Source organism: Poeciliopsis prolifica, unplaced genomic scaffold (assembly GCF_027474105.1).
Source record: "Poeciliopsis prolifica strain line A6 unplaced genomic scaffold, Auburn_PproV2 SCAFFOLD002, whole genome shotgun sequence".
Lineage (NCBI taxonomy): Eukaryota > Metazoa > Chordata > Actinopteri > Cyprinodontiformes > Poeciliidae > Poeciliopsis > Poeciliopsis prolifica.
In genome coordinates, this window is record NW_026562377.1 from 24,428,219 (window position 1) to 24,445,809 (window position 17,591).

The following is a 17,591-nucleotide window of genomic DNA, read 5'->3' on the forward strand; positions in this document are numbered from 1 at the left end:
TACACACAATTTTGTGAGCGTGTTTTGTGTTTTCATGAGTATAAAGGCGTCACAGTGGAGGAAAAGCAGACAGATGACCGGCTTCGGTCACGGCCACAGCGCTTCAGGCGCGTCGACCGCTGGGTGTAAACATCTGAGTTTGACTCGGAGACGCCCGTAAAAACCGACGGCCGTCATGTGATTCAGTGGAGGATGGTGAAGCATTTGTTTGTAAATAAATAACTAGCAACATTTCAAAGTGTTCTGTATTAGGAAAAGAAGGGAACGTTTGTTTCAGATTTAATGTCTAAAAACCATCGCAAAACAACTGTGTAACATGATCTTTTAAATCTATTTAAATTAAATTTTTCTAGTAGACTTTTGAGATTTGAATGATTTCTCAATTTCCACTAGCTCTGCGGAGGCTCTGCGATGCACCGATCCGATATTAACGTGCGTCAGTCCTGATACTGAAAAAAAATTCTACATGGGGTATCGGTGACAGTAGACAATCCAAAAGAGCAGATCTATACAGTCTAATTCTACGCTTTGTGCTCTTAGTGATGCCATGTTTTGTCTTATTTTACATTGTTTAGAATTCCTAATTGCACTTTCTGGACCATTTGAAGGAAGGTTTGCAGCAGTTTATTTTTCTACATGTTTCACCAAAATAGTCAACCTTTTGTTTTTGCCAGATTCTTTATTTTCCCTTGGCTGTTCTACTCCTAATTGCACTGACTGAATAAATTAAAGCAGTTTTGACATGTTTGGCCGAGCTTGTGAAGCTGTTGGTGTATTTAAATGTGTCTGTTGTCAAATAAATGAGAAACTCTACATTTAAAGAAACATCTCGAATCAATTCAGCACCGTTTTCCTGCATCGTATCATATCAGCCGATACTAAAACTCAGATATCGATATCAGAAGTAAAAAAGAACAAGTGCATGAAACATTATTCACACTCCAAATATTCGTTTTTCCTGCATATTAGGAAAAGTATGTAATTAATAAGTACTTTATAATCTTTAATAGAGCGGTAAATCTCTGTTTATTATTCAGCGATGGCATCTCAAGGTTTCTCATAGCTCAGTGACTGATTTACTGCTGCTCTTTTTCTGATCCTAACTATTTTCTGTCAAGGAACCAAAGCAGCGACTACGGCTTCATCATTCACTTACATTACTACACTAAAGTCTTAAATCATCCGTCATGTTTTTATCGTTTTCTGTTGACGAGCCACACCTTCATGTGTTCCTGCAACGTGACATTAGTCAGAATCTCCATCCGCCTTGTGAGGGTCTTTGATTTTGTTTTCTCTTTCAACTCATTTTCAGCCAAATTTTTGACTTTCAGAGCGTTTCAGTTTAAGCTTCAACTTTGACCTGTGAAGCTCTGAACTCCAGGAAAGAACCAGCACTGTGTGGCACGCAGCAGTCAGATGGATGAGGCTTTGTGATCTTAGGATTTTTACCTCCACCTATGGTTGGAACTAGATAATTACACAGACTGCATAAATAGACACTGTTTTGCTCTATGGCATTAAACGTCTGATTTCTTTTTCAGCTCTGCTGGGATTATTATAATTTTCTAAAGGCCAGAATAATGAGAAATTTCTTTCAACTTGAAGAAGCTTACAGATAATCCCTCTGTATTTGGTAGCTTTCCCTTTGAACTGTATCCCTCGATCATGTACTTGTTTTTTTTCTTCTAAGCCCACTTAAAAAAAAAAAAAAAGTTATGATTAAAATTAATCACTTTGAGTGACCACAGTAAATCTTGTCAAACATTAAAGCTGCAGTATGCAACTCTTCTAATCAATTCAATTAAAAACCCAACCCAGCTTTATTTATGGTTCCTTTTCCTTCCTTTGGTTTCGTTCCAGAGACGTTTCAGACCCAAAACCCATCTCTTTCCAGAGCAGCATGACGAGCTGCAGGCTGGTTGTAGTTATATGTGTTTGTTTGAACAGATGAAAATGGGGCCTGAAGGCGTTTCAAAGTGGTCACCCAAAGATGAACAAGACTCGCCTTTTTTTTTCTTTTTTTTCCATGATGTCTCAGAAAGAATGAGGTGTGCTTTGAAAAACAGCCACAGCTGCGCCTCCGAGTAAATACAATGTTGTGAAATAACCAATGCTAGGCTTTCCCAAACTGTAATCGGTCATTTTCGAACATGTAAAATGGATATGTATTATGTCTAGCTGAACATTCAGCTTCAGTGCCTGCTTAATGCACATTTAATAAATTAGCATTGTTGTTTGATTGGTCTGATGTGGCATTCTAATCTTAAATATCATGTTTCCATTAGAATTTTTTTTAAATGTTTTTAACTGGAATAGAGGCCTGAAAAACAGCAGTCTGTGTGGAATCAATCAATATACAGATATAAAAAGCGTTTCCTTGGTGAGTAATTCAAATAAACTCTCTAGTCTTTACGACTCTCCACGCGCAGCTGACGCAGAAAAGCGCAGGTCCGGTTCACCTGACGACACCGCCTTGTTGGTCTCCATGGAGACGAACAGCTCCGCGATAAATCCGGCGGTCAAAGTCTGAAGCGGAGCCGCGTCGCTCGCCGAGTCCAGGCAGCGTTCCCAGCGGCCGGTTATGGGCGTCGTAAACCTGGGCGGACTCCCGGGAACAGAAACTTACGTAGATGATGCCCTCTTTGTGGCGGACCAGCAGGTTCCTGAGCAGCCCGGCCTCGTTCAGGTCGCCCAGCATTATCATGTCGTCCACGCCTTTCACCGCGCTGGGGTGCATGGGGCGGATGCTGCCCTGGGTCTTCTTGTTAATCTTGTGCTCCTGCATCCAAACGACCATTAGTCAACTCAGAGGGGGATTAAACGCGGGTTTTGACGGGTTTTACAGGTGTGCTACCTTTCCTTCATCGTCGAGGAGCTGAAGCTGCCCGGTGTCGGTGACTGTGACCTCGGCCCCGATAGGGACTCCGCTGCCGGAGTCCACCCAAACGAAATCCCCCTGATTGGACAAACGACCAACAGTTTACGCTCGAGGTGACCTTTCATGGTGCGTTTGAGGTTTATACAAATGTGCAGGAAGAAGTGCGATTCAGGAGTCGTACCTTACTTAAATGCAGCATGGCAGCAATTTAGTAAGTCTGAAAGGAAAAATAAATACGGTGTCAGGCAGAGATAGATACATAGAGTTTATTACACAGCGATAAAAGAATAAAAAGTAGGCTGCGTCAGAAATGGCATCTAACCATTCAGGAGCAATCATACCAATGTCTCCAGAGTACAGATGAGTATTTTACGGCACTATATTTAACATTCGTCAACAAAAGAAAAATTCTATTATTAGACTCGTTTACACGACAAATAAATTTGTGCATCAACTTTCTTAAAACAGCCATTAAAGTGTTGACACGAGCCGATATAAACAGTTCACAATGCAGGCTACAGCGGAACAGCTGAGCCTGTTCGTTCATTTTATTTTTTAAATTCATTTCCACAAAACAAAACCCCTCAAATTTTGAAAAGTCTGAAATTTTGGAGACAAAAACATTTGACATTTTCGAGTTTTAAAAGTCGACAATTTGCGAGAACACAAAAAATATTCGACTTTTCAAACTCAAAATGTTCAGTTTTTTGGGGTGGAACGTTCTCTCTTTTTATTCCATCTGCAGATTTGCCATCGGAGCCGTTTTATAAGTTTCATCTTACATAATCCTGAACGAAAACATTTTTTTTTTTAGAATAGGACGCCAGTAAAACATCACATCGACTTCTGTGGTATTTTTCTCATGAGACATTTTTTTTTTCCAACGCCGATTCTTGAGCTCTTACCTGACAGCAGGTCCGGGGGTCCGAGGCCTTCCTCTCAGCTCAGGGATCGTTTCCTTGAATGGCTCCGGAGCAGGAACTTTCCCCCAGCATTGACTCATTTTATGGCTCTTTGACTTTGCTCCTACAATCGCCAGCAGCTACAAAATGGGCATCTGCTTTTTGTTTTTTAATTATTATTATTATTATCAAAAAGGAATGTGTTTTAAAAAAATCAATAACTGAAGAGAATTTATGTTTGTTAAAAAAAAGAAGAAAAAAAAAGCTAAAAGAAATTTGACGTGTGGCATGACAGTGCGAGGAACAATAAAGATAAGGAAGCTATTTTAATGGTTGGACGGTAAATGTGCTCTGACTCCCCTGTTACACAAAAAGCTCCACAACATGGAGCCATAGAAAGTGCTGGAAGGAAGAAGGCAGTCCCCTTAATGACTGGCCCATTATCACAGTTGTTCTGGGTCAAACACTGATAAATGTGTTATGATTTAAAAAATAAAAAAAAAGTACTTATCTATAAAGGTTAATGACACTCAGGAGATTACTAGCTCTTTATCCGCTCCCTTTAGGCTTGGGCCTGTTTCACTGGGAAGGTGATTCGTTTAACAACCAGGTGAACCACCTGCTCAGACCAAACACATCCATGAAAATCGATAGTCAAGCAGTGGACACTTCGATTAGTCTTGTTTTTGTCTTCTAATACGGCTGGAGTAAGGAACGGGTTTGCCATGAGATTTCCAGGCTGCTCCACCAACATGTGAGAGTTTAGTCAGATGTTTCTGCTCAAAATCTGAATTTTATGGCTGATGTCATGAACTGTTACTTCATCTCATTTATGCATGTTCTTTCCTCATGTCAAAAGATCCCTCTCCCATAAAAACATGATCAGGCTCTCCCAGCCCACTCACACTACAGTTGAGATTGTGTTGAGGCTGAAACGACTGATCGGATTAATCGATGATCAAACAGTCAACTATTGAGCAACCGATTGTCAACTGGAGTAAAAAAAACATTAAATACACCACACACACACATATATATATATATATATATATCAACTACAAATGACCAAGCATTTACTAAAGAAGTGTCACTATTGCATTAAAAAAGGATTTGATTTGTTAATTTGGATTTTTTTTTATATGCATTTTAAATTTTGTATTTAAAAGGCCTGAGTAGTTAAATGAAACAGAAAGTGCTAATTTTATTAATCCGATTAATAATCAAGAGTAACGATTACTAAACTAATAGTTTGTTGCAGGCCTAGCTTGCGTTCTTCAAAATAGCTGTGCATGCATGGAGCCGGCTGCAGGAAGTTCACTGTCCTCTTCCTGTTGGCTTTGCTTCCCCAAGATGTCAGAAAAGGAATCCGCGTCCTTGAGGTAAGCCTCCATTTAACTAAAACATTTTGGAATTATTGATCCAGACATACAATGAAAAACATTAATTGCTTCGATAGGTGACAAATACTACCTAAAGTGAGTTGAATTGATTCCACAGAAATGTCGCTTTAAGTATCTTTACTATAATTACACAGACAAAAACAATGTACAATGACTAGATATTTTCAAGCCCGCTTCATCCTGCGACTCTGCAACGGTTACACTCTGCAGCAATGACGCAGCTTAACACACACACGCACAACACGAACTGTTTCGAGTACAAAAACTTGAAAAGAACCAAGTCAATGAAAAACCAAAAGCACATTTACAGTGATTTACATGAAGTCAGTCTGCTGTTGTGAGAGCACAAGTCCAGTTAGTCTCTCTTCTTCTGTTTCAAACACCGCACCGTCTCAAACCAAATCAACGCCACCTCTAAACGGTGGGACATCTATTCATCTTAAAGTGGATTAAAGATGGCAGTTCGACGTTTTTTGCATTCTCACTTTCAAAACTAAGGACATTCTTTGAGGATTTTTTTTTTACTATAAAAAAGTATTTTCAACATGCCACATTAAGGTTTTTAACCCACACAAGTATTGTTATTTTGATTTGGAAATTACAACTAAACACGGGGCTGATAAAAAAAAAAAAAAAAGGGTAACTGTTTTACCATCAAATGAAATATATGTATATATACGTGTATATATATATTTTTAAAAAATTAGCCATAAGAAAAAAGATAAACGTAGTGATTTGAAATGTGGGACTGCTTACACATTTCTACGTCCAATTCTTCTACACTAACAAAATGAAGGCACAGACTGAGCACAGCCAAGATTAATCTGAATAAATTGTTGGCTAAAAGTAAAATCTGAGGAGATGAACTCAAGATTCACAGCATCTGCATGCCAATAATCACAGATACATAGGAAGCCATCTTTGAACTGTCCTTATGGAAGAGGCAGAAACTAATAATAAAACGAGCCTCGAGAGTCTTTAAAGTAAATCCGTTGTGGGTTTTGTTTTGTTTTTGTTTGTCCCCACTAACTAATCCCAGATTGCTTCATACTCGGTATGTTCACTGTGTCTTTAAGAGAACGCTGTCCGGGTCAGCTTCTCCGATCTCTGAAGCCTCCCCGGTCAGCTCCTCTGACCGGGGAGGCTAGGAAGGGCGCGTGCGATTGTATGCAGCAAATCATAGCACCAGAATTCAGAACGGCTCCTTCGACCCGCCGCACTTCCCTCCTTGGAAACGGGGCGGCGGTCGTCGAGGGACTCAACCTCACGCCCGTTCTTTGCGCTTCAGTTTGGACGATTTCTTGACGGTGCCGTTCTTGTTGAGTAGCTTCAAAACTTTCTCCTTGTGGTCGAGAACCTTCATCATGGTGTCTCTGGCCTCAGTCACTTGGTCCATGACCAGCTTACAGCGCTGCATGTTGCCCTGGGGACGCAAAAATTTGAGATACAGTTTACCTGGAGTGATTCGTTTTGGCTGCTGAAACATGCTAAGTAGTGAGAGGCTATTTTAGGCTTGGATAACTTTGCCAATATTCTGAATCCTTTTAGCATAACTTGCATACAACAATAGTCTCTTCCAGTGTCCAATCAGTTTAATTTTTTGAAGCAAATATGAACCCCCAGTGGGTCCAGATCAGTGGTTTTGTCGTTCGTCGCTGTTTGCAGATGTTGCTTGTGCAGGAAGACAAACTTTTTGGCTTTAGACTTTTGCATGTCCAAATAAAAAAAAAACCTAACAGGCTCTCTAATGATTCAGCATAAGTAATAAAACTCTAATTTGTACACTCCTGGACCCAATACAAACACTAAAATAAGGGGTGTGGCAGAATATTATGTTCCACAAAATGAGTTTCTCATGGTGTAATTCAGGCAGCTGGATAAACAGTGGAAATTAGAGAGGCTTTACTTCCAAGCAGAATCTACATGTCTGAACAAGTCAGAGCGAAACATCCAAATGTGACTGGAAACAGAGAACTAAATGTGACAGCTTAATTAAAAAAAGCATTTAAAATGTGTTGTGCTCTTAAAAGCCAAAAATGATTCCAACGACGTGTTTAACTTGGCAACTGGTCGTCAATAAATCTTGACAACTAACAAACTGAGTAAGAAATACCCCAAAGCACAAAATGCCTACGCTGACATGTCCTGTTTTTGCTCAATGTGACCACAAGTAGAATTTTAAATGAAAATATCTCCAAGCTGCTCGTAGTACCTGAATGAGCTCGTTGATTCGGTGCAGGTCATCGTCGGAGCCTGCTCTCTTCTTTGGAATAAGGCCCTCTTGGAGGGTGGAGAGGCGGCTGTACACATCGTGCTCCAAACTCGACTACAGACACAAACAGAGAAACAAAAATATAATTTAAAGACCTTTTAGTTGGTTCCCCAATTATGAGTTTTTGGACAATTCTAAGTAGCAGTAATGATGAAAGACTTTTGAAATGATACAAGCTATTTCCTATAACTATAACATTTGGTAAAAACAATTTTATTGCTCGCATAAAACGACTAGTTTTTCCCCCCCCCCTGGAATTAAAATTTGTGGTGCAGATGCACTTTATGAACAACTTACTGAACAAATGTTAACACGTGGCGGTCACTCACCAGCTGCCTGAGCTGTGCCGCACACAGGTGAATCTTCCAGCCTTGTGCCCTGCATGCCACTCCTCTCTGATTGGCCATGTCCTGCAAGCTGCACTTCTTCTCCTCTGAAGTGGGAGAAAAATTACCTTCAGTCTGAACTGGTTTCATAAAACTACATTAGAGCAGCTCAATCAGTTTTACATTTTAATTCCTACTTCAAATGTTCATAAAAATAACATATTCCAGAAAAAGAAAAAAAGAAAGAAACTGACAACGTACTTTCTAAACACGTTTGTATCGTGTTTTTTCAATAAATATGATTCCGATATTATAACTAAGCAGCTCAAGAATTCTTAGATTGGGTAGAGGACTCACCTTTGACCCTGATGTCACTATACCTCTGGAAGTGGTGGTAAGCAGCCTTCCAGGGGTTACGGTAGTGCCGCAGGAGTGTGATGGGAGGACGAGGCCTGACTGGCACATACCGAACTCCTTCTTCATCTGCAAGAGAAAATTCATTTTTAAAATCTCTAACCGATCAAACACAAAACCATTAATTGGGATGAATCAATTACTGAAATAATTGTCAGCTGATGTAGTAATCGATTAGCTTGTAATTGGAGTATACAAACGGAAAAAAGGCCATTTTCTGACAAAAAGACACCCTCAGAGCAATAATTCTGGAACAACTGTACAAATATTACAAACTATGCATTTATGATGGTTAAAAAAAACTTGTCAAATTAAGTTCAACCCAGAACACCTCAAATGGCGTAGTTTTAGTTTCACCCTGTTCGAATCGAGTTTCTTTGGGAATCTCGTTAATCTATTAATTCAAACACTGGTTAATCTAAAAGTTAAAAAGCTCAGCCATTCACTGTTAACTTTCAATCAAGGAGATGCATTCTTTGCTACAAATGAGCATGCAACTGGGCCTCTCTCCAGGATACTCAGCCTGGACGTGGGATCACTAAAGAAATGCTGCATTGTTTTATTTTAGATAATGAAATATTTTGTTAAAAAAGAAAAAGAAAAAAAAGTCAAATAGTTTATATGCATCTTTTAATGTATTTATAATTTTGTAGCGAGCCCTCTAGGGGGCATGGGGAAAGATTTTTCTTTTGGGTTCCCTTGCAATATGCTAATTGCAATATCTGCTGATCTATCTTGTGCAAAACAAATTGAAAATAGATTTATTCACTGCATATTTATGTCTGTTTGTCTGTGTAAGGTTGAGATGGATCGGCACATAAAAATATCCCTTTAAACCATTCAGACCATCAACACAAAAGAGACACTATCAAAACTGACTTTATTACCCCATGATCATAAATCAGAAATAGTCCAAATAGTTTGGATGTATTTTTTTTATTTCTTTCCGACTTATGGAAAGTTTACATCATAGGTTTGTGGTGCCTTTCTATCCTAAAGAAAAAAGATATAAAACTTCAGATATTTCCCAGCGAGATATGAACATTCATGGCCTTACGAAAACCTTAAATAATAGCAGAAAGTATGATGGCAACTGTAAGAAAGGCTTGCAGTATTCAGTTATGCCTCATGAACTAATGAGCACATTATTGCGAGAATGCAAAACCTTTTATGAGGTAACATAATCCCTGTATCGTTGTGATATTGCATTAAGGCTTAAATAAAAAATAAAAAAAAACTAAAATTTTTAGTTATCAGTTAATCAATAGAATAACTGATTACTAAAACAATGTTTAGTTGCAGCCCTATGTTCAGAGTGATTTTATCAGTGGCTGTTAAAGCGTACCAACGTATTCCCTGGGAGGGGATTCCCGCCTCTCCGCCCGGCTGCTGATGGGCCTCCCGGGGGCCTTCTCTTCGTCTGTGCTGTTGGTTTCCACCATCTCGCTCTCCTCTGTGGAGATGACGTGCTGCTGCTTGCGAGGTTTCTTCCTGGGTGAGGCCCCAGGGACCAGCTCAGCTGTAGCCGGAGGGTTCAGCGTGTTGGCCTGGGCGGAGCCGGCCGGGGCTGAGGACAAATTCACATTGGGATCTACAGGGATGCGACATGTTTGCGTGTGAATCCACGTTTCTGACAGACCCTCTGATAACTGAAGGAAGAAGACGTTTCCTACCGGGCTGCGAGGTGTCCATCGGTTCCACCTCCTGCTTGATCTTGACGTCCGGGCAGGTGGAGCTGGCGGCGCATGCTGCAGTGCTACTGGCAGCAGGCTGAGTGGGGGAGGCCACGGTGTTAGCCATCGACGCCGGAACAGGGGGTGTCACGGCCATGGCCACCGGCAGGGAGAGAACGGTGGAGGGCTGGGAGGGAGGAACGGGCCCCGGGGTCGCCAGCATGGTGGGCATGGCCTGTGTCAGGTGCTGGGGATTGGAGGCCTGCTGCTCCCCTCCTTGGGCAGGCAGAGCTTCGACTGCAGCCATGACTGGAGGGGCCACGGTCATGTGGACATCTGCTTTAGGTTTCACGCTAACGACAGGAGAGAAAAGTCAACTGATAGAAATCGTTTCAGAACAACGACGAGGCGACCGACACAAAGGAAGCTCACCCTGCGGGCCGGGGAGATCCTGCTCCTCTCACGCCGCCATCGATTCTGCCACTGCTGGATTCACTGGCCTGGTTGGGGATCAGGGTTTTACGAACACATCTGGAAAACCCAAACAGGAAAAACAAAGTCCGCTTAAGGTCAACATTTAAAAAAATTAAAAAAAACTCCTGCTGGAAGCTGCGAGCCAATGCTTGCCCTCACCCTTCAGTTGCAGGTTTCTTTCGCAGGATGCTGGGTCGAGGGGAGGAAACCAGGGTGGGAGCTCCGCCCACTCCTGCTCCCTGTGTGTGGGCCTGCACCATGGTAGCTACAGGCTGGGTGGCGCCAAACGTGGTGCTGATGGAACTCGCTACAAAACCATCAGCCAGAACAACACCTGAAATCAATAAATACAAATAAATATAGATATGGCGTGTTCGAGGTAAAGACATTTTGAGATAGATTGCCATTTCAAAATGTATATATATATATATATACATATATATCTATAGATATACATCTATATGTATAGATATAAATTTATAGAGACAGATACAGACCGACAGATAAATATAGAGACAGATGTAGAGAGGCAGAGTTATAGAATGAGATTTTATGCATACCATCATGAGCATTTTCATGTGTCACAGCAGCAAAGAACTAATTGCAATTTGCTATAAAGAACTGACTGCAAAATAATCTAGAACACAACTAGACCATGAAATCAGTGACACATCCACCACCAATAAGCCCCAGTTCTGTTAAAAACTAACCACGACGAGGGCAACCCAATGACGCGGAATCAGGTGAACAGTCTACCTGGCTTGGCTTCAGTCTGCTGCTGCTGTTGCGGCTGTTGCTGCTGCTGTGTGACGATGGGTGCAGGCTGAACCCCCTGCGTAGCAATCGACGCAGGCGTATGCAGACCCTGAACCCCGATCTGCGCGGGCTGGATGCCCTGCGCGGCGATCGGAGCGGACTGGATGCCCTGGGTGCTGATCTGTGCCGACGAGAGACCGATTCGATCCACCGCCATCAGCTGCATGGGGTTGAGATGAACGGTAGTGGCCACGCCCACTCCAGCCTGAGCAGGCAGGGCTGAACTCGGAGCTTGAGGGGTGACTTCAGGAAGAAAAGAAAAAAATGTGTTGCTTCATATTTTTGCATAGCAGAAATCCAACACTTTACAAGTGATGAATTATTACAGTTTTGTCACATTGAAAGAATTTTAAGTCATTTAAATGCACCAAAACACAACTAAAAGGTACACACCACATTTACACATACAGATTTAGTTAACGTTCTGACCTAAATTTGAGTCTGTGCTATTTTGACAAAAAAAATAAAAGCTGAAACTTCAGTATCCAGATATACAAACTGCAGAGCAGAGAGCAGTTCTATAAACTATCAGATAATCTGTGTGTACAGGCAACTTTACACATGGTAATTAGTAAAAAAGTAAAACTTTCAATTTCTCACTACTTTCTAGTCTCTCACAAAAAACTAAGTAAATAAAATGCACTGAAGTTGGTGATTGGGACGTGCATCTTTAAATGAAAAACAGAAAACCCAGCTCATCCCGAGTTAAAGCTCGACTGGACTCACCTGGATACTGGCGGATAGTGGACACAGGGCTGCTGATGGGTGTGTATGTGTGTGTCAGAGGGTATGATGAAGAGTACGCTGGGAGGAAATACTGGAGCTGTACTGGAACAGACGGTCTGTGGACAAAAAAAAAAAACATCTTGAAAAGTCAAGATAATTTGTTACACTCAGTGTCCTGATAGTAGTAGAATTACAACTATTCTACTACTAAACTTTCACAGGATGCTTTGTAGTTAAGAAGTTTTTAGTATTAAATGTGCTCAAGTCTCATGTAACCAAGGTGCCTTAACCTTTACACATGTCAAATCAAGACTATAGTTTTTTTAAAATTATGACATTAACATATAAACAAAACACCAAACCAAACGCTTTCCTTCTCACCTGTTGTCACTTCTGGTTTCCATGGTGACAGGGTTGGGAGAGGACCTGTGGCCTGAGATGGGGATGAGGCTGGGCCTCTCTCCAGGATACTCAGCCTGGACGCGGGACGAAGAGTGGGCAATCGGCTGTGGGACCACTTTAGCTGTTAAAGGCACAGGACGGTTACTGCAGGGCGCCACAGCGACCAATCAGGATCAAGAAACAATATTCAAAACAAAAAAAATTTAAAATAACACAACAAAACAGAGAACAGACTTACCGACGGGGATAGTGGACGTTGTCGCTGCTGTAGCGTGACAGGAGTGGGACGGCATCGGCACGGTGACGATAGTGCTACTGGTCATTTGGGTGTGAGGCACAGAACCTAAGCGTTCGGGAAACAGATTTTAGTGTGCTGCTAATAATTAAAGTTCCAACAAAGTTCACCTTCTGTGAGCCTCTGAGAAAGGCTCAACATCAGTACCTATCGTGGTCGTCGATGGCACAGTGTTGGTGGCTACTATCGGTGCCACGGTTGCTGCGGCGACAGGAGTCACAGTGCTGAAGATGGGCTTCTGGTTGAAACAGGACACATAGATTTCCTCTATAGTCATTTGCATTAACGCTACTTTCACCACCTGAAGTTTGCAGAGCACCAACCTGTGCCATGGTGTGTGGTGTCTGGGCCTTCTGGGCCCCCATGGCGGGGTGCGACGGCAGAGTGATCCGTGTGGCCGGGTCCCGTGACGTCTGGGGCCTCTGGATGCCGACTGTGGCGGGAGGGGAGTGGATGGTCAACGCCGGACGCCTGCAACAGGAAAATGCTCACATCACCATGTTCCTCACTGCAGCAATTTATGAAGACTTTATCTGCAGCAAAAGCAGCAGATATAGATCCATATCGAGACGCCATTATGGAGTGAAGGATATCGAGTGCAGCTCTCAAACGGCCGGACAATTTTCTTCATTTTGGGAGATCAACTGACATTTACATACAAAACCAATCAAAGGTTGAAAATCACCCACTGTCTCCTTTTGCTGTGTTGCAGGAGAGGGCTAAGAAAAGATTTTAAAACAAGGCAAAATTAAAGGCTAAAGAAATTGTTGTCCAAACTACTAATTTAGAAAAAAAAAAAAAGAAAGAAAGGAAGAAAGAAAAGCTATAACGTTTTCATGTGATCATTTACATACAGCTTTTTCTTTGGCGTTTTATGGCAACTGAACATAAAACAAAAACATTTAATCTATATTTAAAATGCATTCATTTCTGTAAAACATACCCATGTGGCACTTCAGAGTGAGTGACTGTTGGACTGATCACTGGAGACTGAGTCCTGGCAGCTGAGATGGGTGCCACCACAGTTGGGAGAACAGCTGTGGATGTTGTTACAGCGGGGCGGGACTGCACAGCACAGAAGGAAGGTGGAACACAGAGCAGCTTGTTATCGGACCGTTTTGTTTCTCTCCTTCTCCGTCTGAACTGTTGAACTCACCTGGATGGTCTGATGGATGATGTGCTGCACGGTGGGCTGACCAGGGCTTGCGCTGGCTCCGGTGGCGGGCCGCAGGACCGTTTTGGAGCTGGACATGACAGCTGCTGCTGCCGCCCCTGCAGGGAGCACAACAACACGTTTTAATGGAGTGCTGCGGAAAAGTATTTGAACCACCAAGATATCTTTATTGTTTTTTTGTCACACCTAAATGTTCCAAATATTGTTCTAGTAAATCAGACAGAAATAGCAAATGCAATTTAATAAAAGACTACATTTTGTACTTTCCTAGATCTGAAATGTTTAAGTGTATTTAAGAAATCCGTTGGAAGGACAATAACCAGCCATCTTCAGGACACAATAAGAACCCTACCTCGAGGTAAATGGGATGGGTAGGGCTGAGTAGGGACAGTGGGGGTCCTGATGATGTGAATGTTGGCTGGCATTAGGTGGTGCAAGTTGCTGGAGTGGCCCTAAAGCAACAGGGGAGCAGAACAGACTGATAATCAGCCAGATAACTTCAACATCTGTAAGAGCCTAATGTACAGAGCCTGTGCACACCTGCTGACCACTGATGGTTGCCACGGGGATGGATGGGGTGGTGGGCATGGTGCTCTCTATGGTAACAGTGATGTGACTTGCCACTTTAGGTATGTGAGCCTGGTTGGAAGCAGGAGCCGGGGCGATCAGACGACTTGGAATGGGCGGCTTATGGACCGCCTGAGGGAAACCAGAGAGTTAGTCAATTTAACAAAACTGGGAGAATTTCTGAAAAGCAGGACAGATCCGATTTGTTAACATTAAATGCATGTTTAATGTACAATAGTGAAGAGTTTGCTTTATGCATGGAGCTAAAAAGATGTAGAAACTGTTTTGGCTACGAGTATGAATATAAGTACGGGTAATGTGACAGATTACAGCAACCAATAGATCTTAATTTAGTGGCGCGCCGATTCCTTATTTTTAGGTGATCGACCAATACATGTGAAACTGACAAAACTACCTGTGTAAACTTTTGAAAATCAGCCACTGTTCCCTTTTATTGTCATTAGAGAGCGCAGACTGACAGACCAGGTCACGTCTGCAACTTTTTAAACAACTCTGGTGATGAAAAACAAAAAGTTATCACCAGCCAATGCAGACACTTTTTCCCATGTTACTGGAGAGCAACGCTGTAAACTTTTTATTTCTACTTGAGGGCACAACCTCATGTACTGCTAAAATGAGCATGTAGTGTTATTAAATCATATTTTCCAATAATAACAAAAATGATATTGAAGGTGTATTGTGATCTTATAAAACTCAAGAGCATCAGTAAAACAAAATATAAGCAAAAATGTATTAGCCAAAATCATAACCAGAATATCTGGTTTTTAAATATTGGTGACTGTCCAGAATATTGCAATCGGCGCACCTATAGTTTTATTGGGATTTTATGTGGTAGAGCAACATAAACAAGTCTGCATTTGTTGACGTAAAAAGGAAAAAGTTCTATTATTTAATTAAATAAGAAAACAAACAGTGTGGCATACACTTGTATCCACACATCTCAACAGAACTCAGTGCAACCAATAAATAAACCAGTGTGTAATTTAATCCACATAATTTAATATCTGGACATCATCCTGAGAATACCACCCACAGAAAAATAAAGAAGTGGCAGCATCATGCTGTAGGAATGCTTTTTAGCAACAACTGAATGGCAGCTGCAGCAGTTAGAAATTGTCGAAAAAGTGAGGCTTCTACACAAACACATTCAAATCAGGTGCGACTTTGACGTCACAAGAGTGACGTTTGTCTCAAATGTCACTTATTGTGCAATTCAGTTCACAAAACAACTAATAAAAATGCAAATCCACAGTTTCCAATTAAAGCTAAACAACAACAAAAAAGCCAATTGGGACAAACAAAAGACGTTCACCTTCATTTGGCCGTCGGTGAGGACTGCAGGCTGGCCCTGTGGGATGTGGACAGTGGGTGCAGGTAAGGTGACAGGCGTCCCGGGCTGGATGGAGACGGTCTGGGGGGCAGCTTGTGGCTGCCCATGTATCTGAACCTGCGGGTACGGCCGGACCACCATGGTCTCCTGCTTCTCGTCTCTGAAAGCTAGGGTTGCCCCACCTCCTGTGGCGGGAGGGTGGTCCTGCTGACCATGATCGCCTTCACGACCACTGTCCCCGTCTCCCACAGCTCCTGTAAGAAACAGGATTCAGCTTTCCAATGGATCTACTGAACTCAAGCTAAGCATACTGTGATTGTGATGATGCGTTACCTGGAGGGTTGGATGGCTGGTTGGCAGGCATCAGGTTTGCAGGAGCAGGGATCTGAGCGGCACCGCCGCTGACTGCAGGCAGCCCGTGTCGGGGGAACTGTTGAGAGCTCATCCGACCTTCTTCTGACCTAAAGAGAGAAACAAGTTTAGAACCACACGTTGTTTAACAAAAGTCAAACTGAAAATAAAAATGCAATATTGAGACATGCAAGTAGCCAATACTAAATAAAAAAACCCGTCGAGTTCAAGTGAGCGGGACAGAGAGCAGGCTAATGTAAATGTTCAGGACACGATCAGCAGCAGCTGGTGAAGCCGAAGAGAGAACAGCGTTAAGAGTCGGAAGCACAGCAATGCTTTCAAAAACATGCATAAAACACATGCAGCGTCTCGTCTCCTTGTTTGGTATTAAATGGTGAATATCATATGACAACACTCGTCGGTAATCACACAAGTACTCCCCAATGGTAAGTTTTCTGATGACACAGTCGCAGACTTTAGGTTTCTGCCCGCACAAAAACACCTAAACGCGGCCTATTTTAAGCTAAATAACCGTCTCTGTGGTCAGTAGTTTTTGGTTCCGTAGCCTTAAAAGTAAAACGCTACCTTGTGAGCTAGCCGCTGTTGCTAGCTGCAAGCTAACGTTCCAGACGACAACTAGAAGCCGCCTGCTTTTCAGGATAAAGTATTAACTTTCCACAGAGCCTAAAGGCGCGATTTCTACGAGCTAACCAAGCGACGGTGTTTCTGAATGTGTGCGGACCTTACCGTAACCGCTAAGGAACAAGGCAATGGTCGTTTTGAGGATTACAATTTTTCCATTCGTCTTTTCTTTTTTTCCCCCTAACATGTAAGCCGGAAGAACAAATAGGAACAACTTAGCTATTTCCGCCAATCAGAGAGGGCGCTTCGACTTAATGGGCCAATCAGAACTTCAGAATTACTATACCTTAGCAAAAGCCGTTGGCCAGCCACGAGCAAAAAAAAAAAAAAAAAAAAAAAAAAAAAAAAAATGTTACGCTTAAACAACGTGGTCACGTGGTCTGTGGACCCTGCACCGTCTATTTATTATTCAAAAGATGACGTCAACATGAACTCGGTGAATTATTGGTTAAACACTAAAAAATTGTTTTACCAAAAAGTTTCTAAATTCTAAAAAGACGAGAAAACGCAGTTAGTGGCTTAATGTCCTTATAGACCACAGAATAATAATATAAAATCAAATTAAGCTAATAAAAAATGCAAACAAATTACGGTTAGTTGCTTCATCTCCTGGAACTTCAGTTCTTATTATGGCGGCTGATTTGTTTTCCTGAAAGAAAACATTTTGTTATGGATTCTGACACTGCTCTTCCAATCGAAATCGTTATCAATCCGGTCAGAGCATGTGCGGTTGTCACGCGCCTCATACAGTCACATTCTATCCAATCCCCATGCGCTTCCCTGAGCCAGTAGCCAATGGGAAGCAGAAACTCATGAATATTGATTAACACTTCTGTCTGACCCGCCAAAAGAGAATCTTGGAGCTTGGTGCAGAAGTAAAGGCGATAACACGTTTCACCACTAGAGGGCAGCAGAGATTTAAAAAAAA

The 17,591-nt window shown here is 42.0% G+C and overlaps 2 protein-coding genes across 6 annotated transcripts in view; both read right to left on the reverse strand.

The window, feature by feature from the left end:
* The window catches only part of LOC129369466 (unconventional myosin-VIIb), a 28,398-nt gene extending 24,543 nt beyond the window's left edge, over positions 1-3,855 (reverse strand). For both annotated transcript variants that reach the window (XM_055044895.1, XM_055044885.1), the window contains exons 1-4: positions 3,784-3,855; positions 3,060-3,095; positions 2,855-2,956; positions 2,627-2,779 (exon numbers count right to left, since the gene is read on the reverse strand). In XM_055044895.1, the coding sequence (XP_054900870.1) occupies positions 2,627-2,779; positions 2,855-2,956; positions 3,060-3,077 (273 nt within the window). In that variant the 5' untranslated portion in view covers positions 3,078-3,095; positions 3,784-3,855. The remainder of the gene's footprint in view (positions 1-2,626; positions 2,780-2,854; positions 2,957-3,059; positions 3,096-3,783) is intronic.
* A 1,427-nt stretch (positions 3,856-5,282) lies between these two features.
* sap130a (Sin3A-associated protein a) lies at positions 5,283-17,378 on the reverse strand. Of its 4 annotated transcripts, none has more exons than XM_055044933.1 (21): positions 17,255-17,378; positions 16,004-16,131; positions 15,653-15,924; positions 14,293-14,451; positions 14,105-14,204; positions 13,735-13,850; positions 13,522-13,643; positions 12,902-13,049; positions 12,726-12,816; positions 12,522-12,626; positions 12,263-12,404; positions 11,882-11,997; positions 11,096-11,398; positions 10,499-10,673; positions 10,298-10,396; positions 9,866-10,218; positions 9,538-9,759; positions 8,136-8,261; positions 7,782-7,885; positions 7,393-7,506; positions 5,283-6,603 (listed from the first exon to the last, which is right to left on the reverse strand). In XM_055044933.1, exons 2-21 carry the CDS (start codon positions 16,113-16,115, stop codon positions 6,445-6,447), a joined length of 3,138 nt encoding a protein of 1,045 aa, XP_054900908.1. In that variant the 5' UTR covers positions 16,116-16,131; positions 17,255-17,378; the 3' UTR covers positions 5,283-6,444. The 4 variants fall into 4 exon arrangements, with proteins under 4 accessions (XP_054900908.1, XP_054900883.1, XP_054900899.1 ...); XM_055044908.1 differs by having other exon boundaries at positions 9,538-9,783; XM_055044924.1 differs by lacking the exon at positions 17,255-17,378 and adding an exon at positions 16,950-16,970 and having other exon boundaries at positions 9,538-9,783.
* Positions 17,379-17,591: the final 213 nt, after the last annotated feature.